Below are 21242 nucleotides of genomic sequence, written 5' to 3' on the forward strand. Positions count from 1 at the left end.
ATTCTCTAAAGTCTAATGTCTTTATACTGCTACTCTCCCTTCTCCCTTTTCTTAAGATCTTGAATGCAGTCATTGCATGGTCAGTGACATCCACGTTGCATTCCACTTTGACATTCTCTACCATTCCTCCCTGTTTGCAAGAAGCATATCAAGAAGAGTTTCCCTGCAAGTTGGCCTCTTCACCTGTAACAGGGAGCCAGAGGCTCCTGTAACTTTAAGGATAGTGTCAGGCCAAGCTTGCTGGATGGGACTGGCAGCTGAGCAAAAGCTAGCTGCTAGGAAGCAAACAGGCCAGTGACAGCAGGGATAGAAGCTACCACTTCAAGAGTGACTATCCCAAGATAGTCACTGCAGTAAGCAGTGAAGGGGAGCAGACATCTAGGCAGTCCAAAAAATAGAAGCAAAAAATTGCAAGCAGCTGGGCTAAGCCACAGCAGGGAAGGGCAGGCTGGCCATCAGGCCACAGCAGAAAGCAGGGTGGCTGGAGAGCCATTTGAAAGGAAAGGGTGGGGCTCTGGAGGCAATAAGGCTAATGCCTGAGACTAGGAAGTCATAATGGCCCTGCAGTCTGCAGGGAGAGGAGGTCTTGAGCAAGATGATTGTAAAAGATGGACTGACTGGCACCCAAGCTTTTCCAGAAAGCTGCAAGGAAAGAACTTAGACACATCAGGGAAGTAATTACCCAGTGTGGGGAGAATTTTTGTTGTACAGCCATTTTGCGTGCATTTATGTTCTGACTAGGAAAACTGTAGGACCAGGTTGTGGCTATGGGAGAGGTGTGGAGGCCATAGAGGGATGCCTGGTGGGGTACTCGATATCAGCAAGCCTTGCCTAGAGTCAGGGACCCAGAGGGCTGAAGCTGGTGTGATGCATTAAGCCAAGGCTGGGAGAGCTAAGGCTAGGGTCAGGCCTGGAGTCAGGGGCCCAGAGTGATGTAGGCTGGTGCAAGCTGAGGCTGGGAGAGCCAAGCCCAATGGGAACAGCTTGGCCTGGGTTCAGGGACCCAGGGGATTGAGGCCTAGCATAGAGTTACAGTAGCTGTGTTGGGGTCAGCGGCCGAGAGAGTAGAAGGCTGAGGCCAGGGCACGCCAAAGCCTGGGGAAGGGCTAGGGCCAGAGGCCCAGGGAAAAGAGAGAGCCTTTCCAGGGCCTGCCATGGTGACTGAAGTGTAAAGAGCCTTGACAGCACCCAGTAGACAACTTAGTCACAGCTGTGAGGCATGGGTGTGGCTACAGGGGCAGAAGGAGGCCATGAATAGCTCATAAGGCAACTGGTGTCCAAAGGTACTAATAGGGCCTGGAGGGCCATAGCGTAGTGTCTGAGGGGCAAGGTGGAGCTAGATTAGGTTCACTCTGGGATCCTGGGGTCAGCCGCCTCCTGAAACCTTATGAATAACATCAAGGTATGGCAGGTAAGGTAGAAAGTGAGGGTACCCTGAGGAGCCAGAATGAGGTAGGGGTCAAGTGGCCATAAGGGGACGTCATGGCCACTCCTAGGCCCTGATCTGGTCACACCACCCCCTATACCTTTATGTCATCTCCAGCACTCCAAGAACTTGATGTGCACTGCTGACGGGCACCGATGGACAAAGTCCAGCTCATGGGCCAAATCTGGTCAGCCATGGACTTTATTTCCCAGCCACCCCTGCCTTCATGGTTTGGGTCAGTCTCAATGGAGACCGCAGCTGCACCTGCATGGGAAGGCGGAGGCTGGGGCTACCATGGAGACCAGCCTCAGCAGCACATGTGGCAGAGCAGCTCAGGGGGCTGCTCCAGAGCAGGGGCAGAGCTGCAACCTGTAGCCTGCATGCTCCGGGCAGGGGTGCACAAGCAGGGGATCACAGCTCTGCCCCAGCTCCAGACCAGGCTGTCACCACTGCAAGGAACCAGGGTAGAGCTGTGATTCCCTGCTTGCATGCCTCTGCCTGGAGCATGAAGGTTTCAGATCACAGCTCTGCCCTGGCTCCAGAGCAAGCTGCCCCCATCATAAGTTCCTAGAGGCTCCGGAACAGCCCCCTGCACTTTTCCATCATGTGTGCTGCCCTTGCTGCTGAGGCTGGTCTCCATGGCAACCCCAGCCTGAGCTTTCCCACACAGGTGCAGCTAGGTTCTCCGTGGAAACCAGCTAAAGCCATGAGGGCAGGGGCAGCTGGGAAATGGAGTCCAGCTGCTGGACGGTTTGGCCATTTTGCCCACTCCTGCTCTAGAGTGATTATTTACATTACTGTATGTTGGAGTAACTACACTGCTGTTATATGTGCACTACCAATAATCAAAATATGTTAAATTATAGAAAGAAAATGTAAAAAGTGCGTGTAAGAATGGGGATAGACAGCCAAATATACCAATGTGATTTACATTGGGATCAAGAGGCAAATATGCAGTTCTCCCAGGGTCATAGGCACCATTATTGTATCGAATTGCTTGGTAGTCTGTTGGTATTTAGCAAATGGCTACCCCAGGATGGAAGCAGATACAATATCTAAATCAGCATAACATAACAGTAGATTATTTTTCCATCCTTTCAACCCTGTCCTTCCCTTATTCTTTCTTTCTCCTTGATTGGGTGAAGTTACCGTAGTTTAAGGGTTATGTTGTCCATCCCTCACTGCTTACCATGATATAAAGCTGACTCTACGAGTGTTAACTTTTTGTCTTAAGTAATTTATGTTCAATAACATTATTTCTTGTATTTGTATATTTATTCCTTTTATTTGCTGCTCTTCCCAACAAAAGCTCAGTGTGATTTACATTAGAAGAACATAATAACTTATAAAATAGGAAATCAACAAGAAAGAAAAACAGCTTAAAAGAGAACTAGAATATCAACATTAAACAGAGACTCCCTAAACATATCTCAGCCTAGTTTTGTTTGCTAAACCTCTGCCCAATTATATGTATATACAATGCTTCTCATCTTGAAAGGATTTTAAAATAATTAATGACTTTTGTTCAGTAAGTCCATAGATATAAAACTTTGTTTTCTAATGGGAGGAAAGGATTTTCTTTTACTTTAAAGATGCTTTTAAAAGCTGTTTTCAACTGAAAACTTTATATGTTTCTGAAACTAGTTCTGTACAGTATGTTTGTTCCTTCCCTTCCAGCTTCCCATTTATTGTGCACCGCTTCTGAAATCTAAATACGTTGAAGAACAACCTGGTCGTTTGCAGATGGGCTTTTCTACATTAAGAATGGCAGCTAGTCGCTATGCTAAATGGATCTCGGTAAGAACTATACGTTAGTGCTTGAAACAGTGTCCTGGATTTTATGACTGCACTCCTTTGCACAGCATTAGCATTCAGGTATTTTCCACCCTATCTGTTTGAGTACTTAATTAAATCACAGTTGCTGTGGAATTTCAGGGACACGTGAGGATGATGACCTTTGTCTCAGCATAGTAAAGGGAGTGAATGGACATATTTGGTATTCCTGCAATCTAAGTGAAAGAACAGAGAGACAAAATAGATACTTTCAGCCCCTTTATGGAGTTCACAGATATGGTTGGTAGCATCTATTGGTAACATTTAAAATGTTACATCATTAAAACAAGATGTAAACTGTGACATCTCTAGTGATGTCTCAGTAATTGGCAAGTGAAGATTTTATGTTTTAATATCTGTCCTTCTGACATTAATTGGCTTTTTCAAATATGTGAAAAAGAAAAACAAAACTTGTTTCTGGCAAATCTTGATTGCGCTGAAATCACTGCATGCTTTGTCTCTGACAATGAAACCAGGATTTAGCTTCTACACATTTATGCTTACACTCATAGCAAAGTCAGAATTACATTTTTTTCCGCCAAACTTTTCCCATGTGCTCTAGCTTGAACAATTCCTCAAGTGGCTTATGATGTTTCGAAGCTTGTATAGCAGCATCCTCATGTGGTGCAAATAGAAAATATGATTGCACCAATATAGCATTGAATATCTCAACTCAGATAAATACTGTTCATTTCTTGTTTTTCAATTTTCTTTTTTGTAGGATGCCTATGTCTTCGTTAAAAATGGAATAATGGATTCAGTCCAATTTGGCAAAGGTAGGCAAGGCTTAAAGAGACATTTAAAAATGTCTCTTTCTAGTCATTGTTTGGCTATGTGAATTACAAAGCTGGTTGAAACTGAAGAACAGTAAATTTTATTAAAAGAATGTTATTGCGTCAAAACAAAATCCACAAATAATAAAAAGGTGTCTGCCATGCATATTCCACTCTAATAGTTTTGTGTGATTTACTATACTCCTTTATTTAAAATCAGAAAAGGAAACTCATAACATTGTTCACAAAATTAGGTAGTATTTAGAGTTAGTTTGGTTCTTATTCATCCTCCTGTGGGTTCTCTTAAATAGAGCGGTCAAAGGGCTACTGACAGGGATAGAGAGGAGGAATGGAGCAAAAGGTCTTGTAAAGGATCTCTGTAGTCCATGTGCTCTGTGCGCTATATAATTTGCTCCTGTATCAGCAAAGAGTAGAGTGTATTGGGAGGAGGGGGTCTGCACCCTCATGAGTTGTGCATAGCCAGCCTTACCTTGGTACAGCCTATAAACTGGTAGCCAAAGAAAGGAACGCATAAAGCTCTACACCAAGCTGTTTGATAAAAGAGAAGAATTTCTGATCCCTGTATTATTGTTCTAGTTCTGAATAGCAGTTCAGTTTTGTGCTAATTCTGGCATTGCTAAAAATAATGAAGTGCATATCAGAAATTACCATTGGAAAATAACATGATAAATAAGAGATTAATGAAAATCAGTATGGGAAAACAACTATGCTATACATCTATCTTCATTTTACATATCTGAAAGTAAAAACTACTGGGTTTTTTTCTTCTTTGCTTTTATTAAATCAGTGTTACCATATTCAAAATTATCTGCTGAACCCATTTGTGAACTTTGTTGTATATTTTGGATTCACATTAGAGTCCTAATCCTGCCAGTGCAGATTCCTGTGCAGCTCCTGGGTGCATCTGCATGAGACACTAATTGCAGTAGCCTAATAACACTGCTCAGTAGTGTGCCGGGCAGAACTCATGCTAGTATGCTACTGCGCAGTAGTATTAAGCTATTGTGCAGTTGGTGTCTGTAAAAACCTGTGCGCCAATGCTTCTGTGCAGTAGTGCCAGTTACTGTGCATTGTTTTAGTACTTGGTTTAGTACTATGGCACATTAATTAAATGAACATCTAGACATACCCCTAGAAAGTAAGTTAATGGATCCTCAGGAATATAGACATCTTCACTCAGGAGGATCCAGTTGTAGGACTAGGGATTATACTGAAATTCATCTTTGGCTTGATATAACTTTGTTAAAATGAAAAAATAATCTCCACTTAACATGTCTTATCTGTTTTAATTTGTAAGATACATATGTTTATCTGAAGAATCCACCTCCAGAATTTCTTCCAAAAGTTGGTGTAATTACAATTTCAGGCCTATCTGGTATAGTCCTCGCAAGAAAAGGTATGGGTTTTTTCCTTGTTTCAAATATCATCTGGTTGATTGTATACATCTTTAATTTCACAGTATCTGAGATGCTTTGATGTAACTACTGGAAAAAGCTCTTGTGCTCTTGTAAAAGTGGTGGTAGTAAAAAAGCCAAGCTTTATACAAGTACAGCACATAGAGGTGATATTAGTGAACATTTTTCTCTAAGGTGTCTGACCTGCTAATAACTTCTGTGCAATATACTTAAGTATTAGAGTATTCTTGAGGATCAGAATGAACTTCTAGGGCTATCCTGAGCAATCTTAGCCATTCAAAAAGTATGTCTTAATTCTGCTCCTGGGCTCCTGGAACAAAATGATGGTATCTATGACACAATGTTGAAATGGAGGTGTGTTAGATGGTGGGAACTTGTTGCTCAGACAAAAGACCTATCAAAAGAAATAACAAAGTCAATAATCAAATTTAATTTTCATAAAATAATGAGGTGAAAACAAACCGTGAACATTATATTTTATTCAATTGTTTCAAAAATTCAAATATTTCCTTAATGACATTTTCATGAAAATAACTGTCCAGGTAAATTTAATAATTTACACTGTAAATTTACATCAGCATTGACTCTCTTTTTTTTGTAAAGTCACTGTCAAACTGAAAAAAAAAATACTGGGCATAATTAGCATATAACATTTTGCAAATTATTTTTGTTCCTTTAGTTTTAAGCCATTCGGAATTAAATTTCTCAATTTAATTTCTCAATTCTCAAGGGGCTTAAATATTTTATCACTTTAGCACTTAAAGAAGAAAAGATTGTCTAGCCAGAAGGGCTCTAAAATGGAATCAGTGATTAAAAGTTAAAACAAAAACATAACAAGAAAACAGGCACAACAGAGTCACTGACACTGGAAGATGACTTTGTTATACCAAATGTTGTTAAAACATGATAGAATCAAAATTGGTAGGTATAAAGGTGAAACATTTTTAGCTTGAAAGGTCAAAAAAAAAAGCAAGTTAAATTAGTCTCTGGTCCAGATGAAACAGCTTTTGTGACTTGGAACCAAAAGAATAGCAAGTAACTTGTACTAAAATGTGAATATCGACCTTTTCAGAGTCAGAGGTTTCCAGCCTTTTTAATCTAGTAGTATCCCTGGTTGAGAACCACTGTTGGTGCTGCCTCAGTTTACCTCAGTGATTCTTAACTGGGTGCTGCCAGGAAAAATTGTCCCACATGCCTGCTGCCCAGCCAGACCAGGAAGAGCTATGACATGTGCATGTTCTCCTGCCTCATTAGGGTTATCTGATAAACCTAAAGGAGGCAGGAGAGCTAGCTCAAGCAGCAGCCCTCCCCAGTCTGACAGTGTACACCTCTTCCAGAAAGAGGCACACAGGGGGAACTGTCCAGCATGCCTCTGTTTCTAGGAGGAGCTTTGTGGGGCAGGGGGTCGACCAGGAAGAGCTGCCACACAAGCCAGCTCTTCTGCATGCTTTTAAGGCAGGGGCGGGCAATTATTTTGGGTGGAGGGCTGCTGACCGAGTTTTGGCAAGCTGTCAAGGGCTCCATGGGTAGCCCCACCCCTTTACAGGTGCCCACCCCCCTGGTTGCCATCTTGGCCCTGGAAATCCCGCCCTCTAACCCCTGACCTTTGCCACCAGAAGTTCCTTCCCTTGCCTCTGGAAGTATTCCTTTCAGCAAGGGATTTTGCCATCTCAGACCCAGAAAAATACCAAATTATATTCTAAAAATCAAACATCTATAACAGTCATTAATTTGATTTCAAAAAATCTTTTTGTCCTGATTTACATGTGTCTGCTTAGTGTACATAGAGGTGATCACACAGTAGCTTAAAATGAAGTCTTACTCTTGTTAACTGTGGGAGACATGGGAGGTGGGTATAGGTTTGTGGGGGGCTGTGGGTGTGTATGTAAGGGAGGGTGTGAGTGTGTTGGGGGGTGGATAGGTGTGCAGGGGTGAGGGAGCATGTGGGCATGTGAGGATATATTGTGTGTGGGTGGGTATGGGGTTTGTGGGGGTATGTGTGTGGGATAGGGTGGCTGTGCTGTGTGAGGTGCTGTGGGTGTCTGCATGTATGTCAGTGAGGGGGTTGTGGGTGCATGTGTATGGTGGGGGGTGCTTGTGGGGCTCACCCTACAAACACACACTGCGCTTGCCTCACTTCACACACACGCATGCACTGTGTGCTTGCCTCATTGCTGTCTTTCTCCCTTCCTCACTGCGTGGGCACACACCCCCCCATCCTGGCCCTGGGTACCATTGCACCCCTGCTCCTGTAGTCCAGTAATGCAGCTGTGTGCAGGGAAAGGTGGCACAGGCAGACACTTCCAGGTGGGGGGCATGAGTGGGAGGGGGCTGAGGGTGGGGCCGGGCTTGCCTTTTTCCTGACTCCTGGCAGCTCTTCCTGGGTCTTACTGCCCCTGGCTCCTGTCAGCTTTGACAGGGAGCCCTGAGCAGATAAATATTAATTTTCTAAACTTTGTAGGTGCCCCACAGGCCGGATAGAATGGCCTGGCGGGCCGGATGTAGCCCATGGGCCATATTTTGCCCGCCTTTGTTTTAAGGTTATCAAAGAACCCTGTGCATGCTGCAGCCCTGTGCAAAAAGGAGTTTTATTTGGTTTCCACTGCTGCGGTAGCAGCACCTGTCACGGCACCCCAGATGGTCTTGCTGCCAGGATACAACGTCATCCAGGCTGAAAAACACTGATGTATATCAAAAGGTTATGGAAATTATATTGTTTGCTGCTATTAAGAGTATGCTGCCTCTCCTTTAAAAAAGTTACAGTACCCAGAAGGATTAAAAGAGGACAGAAAGGAAAGATGGAAAGGTAGCAAATATGTTTCTTTTTTTTTTTTTTTGGAAGACATGCTAATGGTAAATCTCAGACCAATGCACTTTACTTCAGAACCAGACAAGCTGCTTAAAATGATATTTGCCTAACAGATAATAAGATACCTATCACTAGTTGAATATGATGGAGATAAATCCTAGTCCATTTTTTTTAAAGAGAACTTTGTGTTTTTCCTTATGACTAGATTTTTTTTTCAGCATGTAACTAATATTAGATAAAAACTGGAAAAGAGATTGTATTTGGAATTTTGTCAAAAAGACTATTAAGGGAGATAGTAAACATTGCTGTTCTTTCAAAGGAATAATTTTAATTGTATAAAGATATAGTGCCTGTTGGCTAGCCCCACACTGAAGCATCCTTTTGCCCCAGCCAGCCCCTCTGTAGTATATTGAGTCAGTGGGAGCAGCCCTGGGCTGACAGGCTGACCCCCTGGACCACGTGCAAGCCGGGGGTGCTCCAACCTGGCTCAATGTGCTGCGATCCCAGGTGCACATGTAAGCGAATGCCTGGGAAGAATAAATTCTGGTGTGATAAGGACCAGAATTTATTGCATTGTATTAATATGCACATGTAAATACGCCCAGATTCTCGCTGTTTGTCAGTGTCTGTTTCTTAAACAACATTTCTAAATTTCCTTTTCATGAGTTAAGAACATTTTGATTTCATTTGAAATGGACCAAAACCAAATTTCAGAATATTCAACTTTCTTGCAAACAGGAAATACCACATTTTGGCCTGTTTTTGTTAGAATGTAGAACCTCTAAGTCTCCCAGTCAAACTGGGGAATACATTTGTTCTGAATAATTGCCAAGATAAAACTCTAAAAGGACATAGTACTGGACAGCTGTGTTTCACTTGTATCTAATATCTGATTTTTTTTTGGCTTATGCAGGTTCTAGATTTAAGAAACTTGTTTATCCATTAGGACTTGCCACTTTAGGCATATCAGTTTGTTACCCAGCTCAATCGGTAAAAATTACTAAGGTAAGATTTCATACAGTGTGAAAGTATTGATATTTAAAAATTAAAATGAGACTGAAATCTCACCAGTCTTCAGTTTCGCGGGATATGGAGTTGACATCCAAATGCAATGACACTAGTTTATAAAAAATTGTGTTTGTGATATGTTGGTTGTTAACTACATGTCCATTAAAAGTGAATAAAATAACTGAATTTATTTGAATATAGTGCTGTTTCATGTATTTAATTCTTATGTGGAGGAACCAGTTTCAGTTAAAATGTGGTACAATTAAATTTCCAATTAAAAAAAAAAATCACATTTTCTGGCAGCTGTTTCAACACATTAACGTAATACAGGGCAATCCAATTAATCTACAGCTGAAGTTTCTTAAGATTAACTGTAAAGCACACCCAGTCTTTTAGCAGGAAATCACTGTCTTTGTCTTTTTTACTACCATCTTGCAGTAATTTAGCTGTCTGGTTAGAATACTGTCATTGTTGTCTTGTCTGTGTTAATCACCTAGATGTTTGTTCGTTCTATCATTCATTTGCTCGTTCTGTTATTCTTTCTTTTGTAAATATTATTTGTTTGCATCTGACTGTTCTGTCCTGAAAACTAGAAGTTTCAGCCTTTCATGTAACATTTGCTGTAATTGTCAATGGAGCTTGGGCAGCTCATGATCATGAAAATCCAAATTTCAGTTCAAACAAATAGGAGAACCACAGTGACAAAACACTGTGGCCTTGACTCAAGATTTCTCATTAAACCAAACCATTAATCCCTGTGCAAAATCTAAGTACAGAAATGTTTACATAGTGTATGCAAAAATTTTTGTCTGAGTAAGTAGCATCCTCCTTGGATACAGAGCATCAGTAGAGCCATTACAGAGATGTTACTGCAGCTTAATGTATTTTCTTGGTTATAGGCTGAGTGATGACTTCAGGACAGACTTTTGTAAAGTGAAACAAAAGTGAGCTTTTGTAGAGTTCACTAATATCAGTCAGGTCTTTTTTATTTCTTTGTTTTGCCTTTCTTCTTTGTGGGTTTGCTTTACCTGTGTTTAAATATAGCTGCCATTTTCCTTGTATGAATGATACCAGACATAAAATAAGCCAAATTTTGGTCTGTCAGGTTTGTGGCATGTGTTAGACTGATGCTCATCCAGCCAGTCATATACATTTATTCAAACCGGTTATTCCCTGATCAGGTTTCAATTCCATTTCATGTAAGAGGATGCATGGTGATAAAAAAAGGAACATTGCCTTCAGATTTACCATAACTAATTAAATCTGATTTATAACTTAAGAACTGGGGGAAATAATTCTAGGTAGCATCAGATTTTTGAAAGGCAGATTACTGAAATGTTATGTTTTATCTAGTACTGGATAATAATAGTTTATTACAGGAGCAAATTTTCTTTACATGAAACGTTCAAAAACCGTAAAGTCCTTAAAACTTCCTTTGAAATAACACATTTTTTTAAAATTAAATTAGGTAACAGGGAAAAAGGTATATTCTGCAAGCCATCAAATGTATGAAACAATACAATCGTTGTGGACAAAAAGCTCTTTTGTCAAAGAAGAAGGCACAAAGGTAGGCTTTTCCAAGGACTGGCCTGCAGTATTTTTTTTTCAAAGTGCAGCTTTAAGCAAAAATGTAACATATTTGATAATATAATATAATTATGTTTGTTGATAGAATCAAAATAAAAGAGGGCCAGAAAGGACTTCAGGAATTTATGTAGTCCAGTCTGCTTCTCAAAGCAGGATCTTATGCCTAAGTATCTGCCTAACCTATACTTAATACCTTCCAATGATAAAGATTTCACAGCCTCCCTAGGTAGCCTCTAGTGGGACTGTTTAAGTACTCTTAGGGTGCTTCTACACATCACCATATGGTGATGTTGCTACAGTGCCGTGCTTTAGTATTTCCTTTTGGTACTAAAGTACAGGTGGTTACTTCGCTACATGTGCAGTGGTTACTTCACCATGTGTGCGGCACATGAGTAGATTTCGCTGCTACATCACTGTAGCATACTATACTCAGGAAGTGCACCACTACAGTGATGTAGCTGGTGAGCATGTCATCATAGTGCACCACACTGCAATGTAGCGGATCGCTATGTTGCCACAAGGCGACATGTAGACGCACCCTTATAGACTAGTATCAAATCCTCCCTTTTGTTTATTTTAGTTTTCTCTTCTCCTTCTTAAGTAATCCCAGTTTTTCTAATCTTTCCTCATAAATCACGTTTTGTAGTTGATAACCTGTTTCTACTGAGATTATTTCATTTATTTCATAATGAGATTATCAGTTTCAACTGCCCTTTAGTACTTTTTGGAGCTACTTCTAATAGCCTCGTCTTCTCAATTGTATAGCCCTCATCTGATTCTTTGGGTGATTCATTTTCATTTAGGTAATGGAGTTCAGCAAAAGCCTTTGTTTTATCAAGTATTTAATTACTGTCTGTTTTCCCTCCTAGACTTAAAAAAGGCACTTTGTGTTTGTGCCCAAGAGTTTATTTAATATGTTAAGAAGGTCTGCCTTTTCCCCCCGGTCTGTCCTCTCTAAACAAAGTTTAGTCATCCATGATAACTTTCCAATTATGTTAACTATCTGACCAAGTCTCAGTTATCTTAAGTTGGTTACAGTTTTGTGCTTGGATTAAGTCATCTTACTTATTCCCTGTCCTCCTTGCATTAGTATATAAACATCTTGAATAACTAGCTAATTGCCCTGCCAATTCACTTCTTACAACTTCAAGATTCTTCTTATTACTAACTATTCTTTGATCTTAATCCAAGTCGCCTTGCTTTTTACTTACCGTGCTTTTGTCTCCATTTCCTGTTGAACCTCATTTAAAATCATCCTCACTATGTTAGTGAGCTTATAGGACAAGATACTTTCACCCCGCTTCATTAGATGGATACCATCTCTTCCTAGAATGCCTTTTTTTGTAATACCACCCCATGATCAAGAAAGTAAAAGCTATTTGAGAGAGACTATCTGCTCAGCCATGTTATTTTCAAAATGCGACTACAGCTGCCTAGACCTTTACCTTGACTAGACGGGGTGATGAGAACACAGTTTGAGCTCCTGTCTTCTCTTCCCTCATGGCCATGGCTTAGTAGTCACTTCTGATCTGTGCAGGGTCACACCTGGCTATATCATTAGTGCATCCATCTCAGCAACCTTTGCATAACATCTTGTATTCAGGCTCCTGGTAGGCACCAGATCTCTTAAGATGATAGGCAGTCAACAGGTGAATGCCACTGTGCCCATCTATGCCAGATCAGCCACTCCTAAGCAACTCTGGACCTGGCAACCCAAATTTGGGCACTTGTGGTTTTTGATACTTTGATCTGTTGAGCGCTTTCCCCTAAGGGAGTCTTCCTTTCCTTTCCTGCCACACCTTGGTCTTAAAAAGGTAAGGGAGGCTTTTTCATATGGTATGGACCACCCTTAGTTGCACTCTGTACAGATGTTTCTTGGGGCTCCTCCTCCTCTATACCCCATCCATGTGCCAATCTAAAAGTGTCTTGTGGAATGGTATTCACTACCTGGACTTTTGTCTGGCTGGACCAGCCTGGTGACCCTGGTCCTGTTGACTACTTTCTTGAGAGGGAGCTGGTTTGCTATCACTGAACAGCTCCAGGGCTACTGAGGAGTAGCCAGGGTTACTTCTTGACTCCAGTCAGTGAACAAAAATGGTAAATGGAAACTTAAGTTCTATTCATAGGCTGTCTCAGTCTTTAGATTACAGTCCATTCCATTGGGGCTTCATAATCAGATTGGATCATCAGTTAAATTCATTGCAGATCCTGTCATCCACCCAGGCCCTCTAGGAGCTCTCGGTCTCCTCAGCCCTGCAGCGCTCAACTGGCAGAGATAACATGCAGAAAATGGTGAAAAGAAAAACAAACATGAAATTAAAACACAAACAGGGAGGCTGTAGTGCTCCTCCTCACTCATGCATCCCCTTCGGTAGCCGGGCCTTCAGATCCTAGGCCCTTCCTCCTCTAGGGTGGCATCGGTCTTAGGATAGGGGGAGATACCACTCTGTGGAATCGGTGTGGCATGTGCTTGCTTGGTAGTGCTGCCCCAGAGCTTGCAGCTGCCTTGATGCTGCTTTCACTCCCCCATTTGCCATTCTGTGCTGGCTCTTGTTGTCAGTCTCTGGCGCAGGTGTATAACATCATATCTCTCTGCCATCCCAGCTGCACTGACAACGTGATTAAAAACCACACTGATAGTGTCAACCACTGCTCCATGTCTCCAGCTATTGCACCTGTAGCAGGTAAATTCCCTCTGGTTCCAGCCCTCACCGGGCGACTTACCAGGACCTCTGGCATCCTTCCACCACCCCTTCATCCCCAGGGCAGGGGTTTTCAGCCCCTAGGTCTTGTTGCACTGCAGCAGCCATCATCCATAGAAGGAAATTGCTAACAACCTATCACCCTTTGCTTCCTTCTGGATGTCATGGATTTATTCTTCCCAGCTGTTAGGGTACATGGTTTTCGTCTTTCACCAATGGAATAGGCTCCTTCTCTGATGCCAGGGTTTTGTACCAGTTCTTCACCTTGATGGTTGGGGATTTGGAAGTGGGGCACTGCCCCGCTTCTGAACCAGAGGTAACCAGCTGAGAGCTTCTACATTCGTGAACATCCAGTTCTTCTTTATTCCCTTGCTGCCTTCACTGCCTGATATTCTTGAAGGTCTCCTTGGCAGCATCATGCCATGCTGACTTATGTAACTTACCTAAATATTCTTTAACTTTAGAAATTCTAAATATTCAGTATGTTCCCCAATCCATTCTTCACTTGTGTCTTTTTACTATACAAAATCTAATTTTAAATATCTGGTCAGAATTAACCTTCCTAACTTGCATAAGTATTTGCAGGATTAGAGCATAAGTCCCTTACACCTCTGATGTTGCAAACAGGAATGCCATTTGGTAAAAAATGTAGTACAGGAAACCTTTGTTATTCACAGGTTCAGCATTTGCAGTTTCAAATATTCGCGAGTGCCAAATGTGAATTTTAAATAAACTTTATAGACTTCCAGGAACTCTTCAGGAGCGCTGCACTTGCTGCTGCCGGGGCCCTGCTGCTGCTGCCGGGGCCCTGCTGCTGCTGCTGCTGCTGTTGCTGCTGCTGCTGCTGCTGGAGCTGTGCCCCCTCCCCCTCATCCACTGGGAGCACTGCATTCATGAACGCAGTGCCTTATTTGCGCATTTCACCGTTCATGGGGGATATGAGAATATATCCCCCACACATGGTGACGGTCACCTTTACTTCTTATCACAGATTACTGTCTGCTGGCAACTTCAATAAAAGAGGTGTATTAAGGCCAGTTGTAGAATACCTTAGTTTGAAAAAGTTGGAGCTGGAGGACTTTTCATCCAGCAAATAAAAAAACCTTTTTTCCATTGGTTCAAATATTTCCACATTTTAGTGAATTTGGCTTACTGAGATTTAGAAAGCAGCATTGTGTTGAATGTTGATATACAGTTTAAAAAATCTTCTGAGACTATGTCTGTATTTCTGAATAATGGTAATAATTAAAGCTGACCAAAACTGGGAATTTCTAGGAGAAAGTTTTGATATTTCAATTTTCCTTTAATCATGAAGCAGAAGAAGAAGTTAAAATAATGGAACTTTTTTCTCACAATGTTCTCTCCCTCCTCCAAAAAAAATTCAGAAATGACAAACATTTCACTTTGCCTTTTTTCATAGGATTAAAATATTTTGATATACGTCTGTTTTGTCAATTGGCATGTAAGATTTCAAATGAATTCAGGATTAAACTGCCCTTCCCATTATACAGCATTTTCTACCTCGAGTGGCTCCTGCCTCTATTTTCTTTCTTTTCTCAATTTTTTATTTACACTGACATGATAGAATGCCCCTCTGAAACGAATGGTATATCATAGGAGATATAGCCCAATCCCTAGGAGGGAATATGGATTTTAAGATACCCAAAATACAACTTCCATAATGCTATGAAGCACCATAATTTTTAACACTGAATTAATTTGGAATGAAAACTTTCAGGTCAGTTCAACAAACTGAGCTATTTCAATTTGGGTTGAACCAACCTGAAACAAAATACTTCATTTATTTCAATAAAAAATAATTTTTAAAAAGCTTTGGCAAAATCTTAATTTTCTGATGCAAACAAAAAAAAGTTTTGTATAACCTGCGTTTGTTGTTAAAATAATGTAAATGGATAATTCCTGACTGACTGTAATAAAAGCAAGTTTTCTTGTTCTAGCCCTGCAAAATGTATTACAGATTTTCCTTTTCATTATTCATCAGTTGTATTAATAATGACGATTATGGGCAGAACATACTGTGAGGAATGCATTTCATTTGAATATATACTGGCCTAGACAACTTCCTGAGGTCCCTTCCAGCCCTACTTTTCTTTGATTTTAGGATTGTCAAACAATTGGGAAATGATGACTGATGTGGTAACAAGAATTACAGTCACAAACACCGTGTGCCCCTGGAGCCTGGGGGGTGCATGGCAAGCTCCCTTAGGTGGCAAGCAGCAAGCTCCCACAGGCAGCTGTGGCACTGGTGGAGGGTGTGGGGGGATGGTGAGTGGTCAGCGGCGATCAGGGACCGCCCACAGATGCTGCCAGCGGTGTTGGGAGGGGGAAGAGGGGCGCTGAGCGGCGGCAGCATCAGCAGCACTTTTTGCAGGGGGTGCACTGCTAAGCTCAGGGAATGCACATGCACCTGCGTGCACTCCCTACGCATCACAAATTATTACAATATCAACTTATTTTTTATTATAGTATTTTCTAACTAAATTAAACTGTAGGGGTACCAATATTCAATTATTAACCAGCCATATCTGCCAATAATGATCCAAACCTGATACTTAGTATATTTAGCACCATTTCTAAATGTGAGGATGCTGATACAGGAAACATAGTGGCTACTTTATTGGTGGCAGTGTACCCTGGGGCACAGACCCCTTAGTACTGGAGGTTGAGTCACGCTGAGCCGGGCTGGATAGTTCAGTTCAGCTCTGCTTGCCCCTCACTCCCCACGCCAGTCATGTCTGCATCATTCGGCATCTCTTTCAGCACTAGCCCAGGCACCAGCCCACAGTCCTCGCCACGTTGCACTAACACCCAGGACACCGGGGCAGCTGCACCACTCAGGTCCAGCCCAGGCCACCAGCGAGAGGATGGGGTTGTATCTGGAGTCACCCCAATTCACGAGAGGGTGCCCCAGCCAGAAGGCATAAGTATTGGAGAACATTATCGGCTACAATGGCCAAAAAAAGCTGATAGCCAATAGTGTAAATTTCCCTTTTATCAGTACCGATCTGCTAGGCAACTGATATATCAGTGCATCTCTACTAAACTGTCATTTATCATTAATCAAGACTAATCTGTAAGCTTATAGTCTTCTGGTAAGATAGGTACTAATGATTCAAATTTTCCCTCTTCTAATATTTAAAACTTCCAGTTACCCTAACTTTGTTCAGCACCTCAATTTCCATCTGTAAAATGGAAATAACAGCCTGTACCCTTCTTCCTAAAAGCATTTTCAGAGTCCTGGGTTAAAAACATGAGGTAAAACCTAAATATGGGCTGCTTGCAGATGTTAAACAAACAAAACAAAATGGCACTCTATTTTAAACTCAGCGCAGCATATGCCCAGAAGAGACAGCATGTTAATTGGACAAGCTCTCCCAGCATCTGTATGGATCAGACATTTTAGCAGGGCATTTTTTGATGCTTTTTTCTAATAGATGATTGACTCAGCTTTAGATAAAAGTGCCAAAAATCCTCACTGAAGTGTCCGGTCTATATAGACAGTGCAGAGCTGGGCTGAAGTTGTGTGCGTGCTTCTGGTAAAGCACAATTTGTTTTTTTTTGTTTGTTTGTTTTTTAATGTCTGCAAACAGCCATTATTATTCACTAACTACCAAATAAGCTTATGTTTTCACGTGTGAATTTGAAGTTCTTAACTATTTTGGAAGGTAGGGCACTGTCGTGTCTTATAAACTAACTTATTTAGAGAGGTGTGAGCTTTCACACGTCAAGTAAGCTGTACCTTACAAAAGCTTATGCCTCTCTGAACAAATTAGTCTATAGGGTGCCACACTTCCCTGCCTTCTGCCTAAATTCAAATCAACATAGCTAACTGCCTCTCAGACCTATTTGTAGAAGTGATTTTTTTGAATCCCTGTTGTGGTGCTGATTGATGAATCGATAACACTTAACATTGTTAGGGCATATCTCATAAAAAGTGTACTAAGACACTCTTAAGAAATTTCTTCTGCATATTTCTGTGTATCCAGTTCAAAACACTGTATAAAAGTAATGCATCCTTGGAAATAATTTATTAAAAGATAAATGAAAATACATAAGAAGATAAAGGTTCTTCTACATAAAATCCACAAGGATTATACAAATATAATATATAAGTATATGCATTCACAAATTGTTGTGTTCTTTTTGTTTGGTATGTTCATTATTTAGCTTAGTTCACATCTTCAAGTGCTGGAACCACATGTAGAAGGAGGTAGTAAAAGTGCAGAGGTTCATAAAACAACCCCTGAATCTCAGGTGACAGTAAAACTACCTCCTATAACAGAATTTGCTGCCATGAAGATTCAGAGCCCCCAAAATTCAACGTCTGTGTCAGCAGAAATAAAAATTCCAAATGCGGTCTCAGGTATGAAGTTCAAATAACCACCAATCTCAGTAAATTGTGATTTATTATTTTATCTACTCTTTTATTTATTTTATTTTATGTTATGCTTAGCCATTAATAAGTAGGCATAATTTATATGCCAAGCATTTTATTTTATATTCACTATAACTTTACTGTGGTGCTGTTCATCAATCTTAAAATATCAATAAGGAATTCATTGTGTTGCATGCTAACAGTGAATATTCTTGGCATATGCTCATTTCTCTATATAATGATGTTGCAGCAAAATTCCTATCCTTCTGTAGGCAGTAATCCTTATATAGCAATCAAGAAAAGTAATGATGGCCTTAGCTTATAAACCTGAGCTTTTCCCTATCACTTGATAACTTGAATTTTTGTTTGAGAGTGTTATAGCAGAGGTGGGCAACCCCTGGCACAGGTGCCAGAACATAGCATACAAAGATATTTTTTTTGGCATGTGAGCCTCAAGCGGACGTTAGGGAAAGGGCCAGGGCTGTGCTGTCCCAACAAGGATCAGGCCCTTTGTGGCTCCCCTGCCCCTGGCACACCAACATCTTACAAATCAAGGTTGCAGGTGTTTTCGGCGCTCTGCCCAAAAACACTGCTGAACCCTGTGTTATAGCAAGATCAAATAAATGGGGAGTCACTTAACATTATTTTTAGCTAAGATATTTCATTGATCCTCTTATTCTTTATTCTAGCCTTTACCTCTTCCTTTTTTGTAAAATAAAGGGTTTATTTGGGTTTTTGTTTGTTTCTTTCCCTTGATATTTTTAGTTTTAGTTTTCTTTCTCAAACATATCCTACCTCTTCCTCTTTTTACTTTATTTTTTAATTTTTTTTGTGGAGCCTTTTAATCACTTTTTACAGTTCTTTTTAATTCTTTTCAGTCTATACATCTTTCCTTTCATGTTAAATATCTATACATGTAAAACTTAAAGATTTTCCTATTTGTTCTTTATCTTCCTATAGGAGTAGTTTGATGTCATGTGCCTAATGGAGCCAGCTGCTTTACATCATTCTAAATAAGTTAGACTAAATAAAGTAGTCATTCTTACCTGGTTCTAAGCACTTGAAAAATGTGCTTGTTCTATTCCTACCAATGTAACTCTGAAGAAGTTATATCTGTAGAACACAAGCCATGTGTATAAAAATCATCACAGCTTTCTATTTTAATCTTTTAACAGATGTAGTGAAGACAACAAAATTTAAACCTGACCCAAGGCTTATGGATCATGGTCAGTCCAACCCAGAAGATGTGGATATGTATAGTACTAGAAGCTAAGGTGGCTATTTGCAGGTCTATGGAAACTCCTAAAGATGTCAAATTAAAATGGAAGGATTAATGATTGTATGATTGGTACTGTGTGTAACATAATTTAATCAGGTATTTTCTAAAATCTCAATGTGTACAGTTTTGTCCTTGTCTGTGGCACATTTTGTTTCTTACCACCTATAAGAAGTTAACAAAGAATTTAGTTTTATGTTAATTATTTTGAATTATAATTAGCTTTGTGACACGGAGAATTAGCTTTTTCTCAATATATGCTTTCAGTAGAGTGTATCAGGTTTGTAATGCCAAGTTCTTAATAATCATAAATCACCCTTTCAGGGAATATTTCAAAATGTAAATATATTTCCATTTTTCCCTCTGGCCAGTTGTTTAAAGATGAAAAAAGATTTCATAAATCTTCTTTCAGCTTTTGTTTTTCTCACCTTGTTTCCAGCTTTGTAGTCATATGGCAACACTTGCCCACTGTGTTGGACTAATTAGTGCAGCTGAAATACTAATACAAAAGTATCTGTACTGCTTCTAGTTACAGGAGGCAGCCCATGTGGAACAGAGCATGTTTGAGGGTGGTGCTGCTGCCCTGGCATGGTAAGTTTCCAGTATAAACCTGCCTTAAAAGATGTTGGGTAGTAGCTGGTGAATCCTGAGTCCTTGTCAACTTCTTAAGTAAGAGCATGGGTGATTTTTGCATCAGTTCTTCCAGGTTCTAGTAGCGAGTGAGTAGATACAAAGATAATGGAATAACAGTCAGCTTATCAGAAAACGGATTCAACCATGGGGTTACCCAGTACCATTGAGAAGGGAGATCCTTTGCAAGAGATACGGAGGAATCTCATGGGGAAACGAGAGACACAACAGAGGTTGGTTGTTTCCCAAGAAATGTTGCAGATCTCCCTGGAATCCATTGAGTACCTCCCCACATTTATTACCCTTCAACTTCTGAACTGAGGAAGGTTTTTCTAGTCAACACCCAACCTGACCTCCACACACTGAGAAAGTAGTCTGCTACTTACTGCCCAAGGCAGGGAAGGACACAAAGGAGAGAGTGTGCCTGAACATAATATACAACTTTGCTGTTTCTTAAGCACATTGTTCCCAAGAGAAAAGTGATGTGTTATAATACAAAAAGGATTTCTAGTAGTCAAATAGTATCCAAGAGATGCATTGGACTATATTCTAGGTAATTGCTTCAGAATCCTCTAAGATATCTCATGAAATGAGAGAAAAAAATCAATGTATGGCTTATGAGGTTATATGTCAGCCTATACCTTGTTAGTAGAACACTGAATAGGGAACTTCCACAAGAATTTTTTACTTTTTCCTGGGGATGGGATGTCATGATGTTGTTTTCCCAGAAGATGTTTCTGGGTGGGTGGACTTCTGTACTGGGGCATATATACCCTACGCAGCAACAACTAAATGAGGGGCCTAATTAAGTTGCCCGTTGTAGCCAAGCTGCCAGTTTGAAACAGCTGTGATAAAAGACTACAGCTCAGTCAGAAAGGGGCAACAGAGAATCTGCAGGCTGCCATAGATAGGCTTCAGAAATTTGTGTTGAGAGAGGTGGTTGAAGGAGCAATCTAATATTATTAAAGCATGAAAAATGATAGGTAAAGTAAGAGTTATTTTGGTAATATGCATGTTACTTTAAATATAAATAGGCATGCAAGATAGTCCATACAGTACAGTAACATTTTTGTAATGTATCTGTTTGGTGCAGATAGAAAGGTGGAACAAAATTAAAGATGAGCCAGTCTCAATAGTATCTATTTTTCTAGGAGAAATCATGACAGAAATTTTTAGTGGTGCCTAACCGTAATGGCAAGGAATGCTGCTTATGATGTAGAGATACTTAAACTTGATTAATCCTTTTTAAATGCACGAGACAAGTTAGAATTACCGGGTATAAACGGAAGATGTTGTATTTTGCTAAAAGGAAAGTTGGTCAGATCAAATTAATCTGATTTTTCACACATCTTGGAATGGTGAGTGT

At 40.5% G+C, this 21242-nt stretch overlaps 1 protein-coding gene across 7 annotated transcripts in view; it reads left to right on the forward strand.

The window, feature by feature from the left end:
• Window positions 1-21234, forward strand: part of APOOL (apolipoprotein O like) — a 41719-nt gene extending 20485 nt beyond the window's left edge. For 6 of the 7 annotated variants that reach the window (XM_090060215.1, XM_090060218.1, XM_090060221.1 and 3 more), the window contains 7 exons: window positions 3104-3223; window positions 3981-4035; window positions 5351-5449; window positions 9191-9282; window positions 10754-10852; window positions 17763-17958; window positions 19146-21233. In XM_090060215.1, coding sequence (XP_089916341.1) covers window positions 3104-3223; window positions 3981-4035; window positions 5351-5449; window positions 9191-9282; window positions 10754-10852; window positions 17763-17958; window positions 19146-19243 — 759 coding nt within the window. In that variant the 3' untranslated portion in view covers window positions 19244-21233. Of the gene's footprint in view, window positions 1-3103; window positions 3224-3980; window positions 4036-5350; window positions 5450-9190; window positions 9283-10753; window positions 10853-17762; window positions 17959-19145 lie in introns of all 7 variants that reach the window. The other variant, XM_090060217.1, reaches the window with a different exon arrangement.
• The last annotated feature ends 8 nt before the right edge of the window (window positions 21235-21242 follow it).

The sequence above is a fragment of the Crocodylus siamensis genome, chromosome 8 (assembly GCF_052110815.1).
Source record: "Crocodylus siamensis isolate JL-2025a chromosome 8, ASM5211081v1, whole genome shotgun sequence".
Taxonomy (NCBI): Eukaryota; Metazoa; Chordata; order Crocodylia; family Crocodylidae; genus Crocodylus; species Crocodylus siamensis.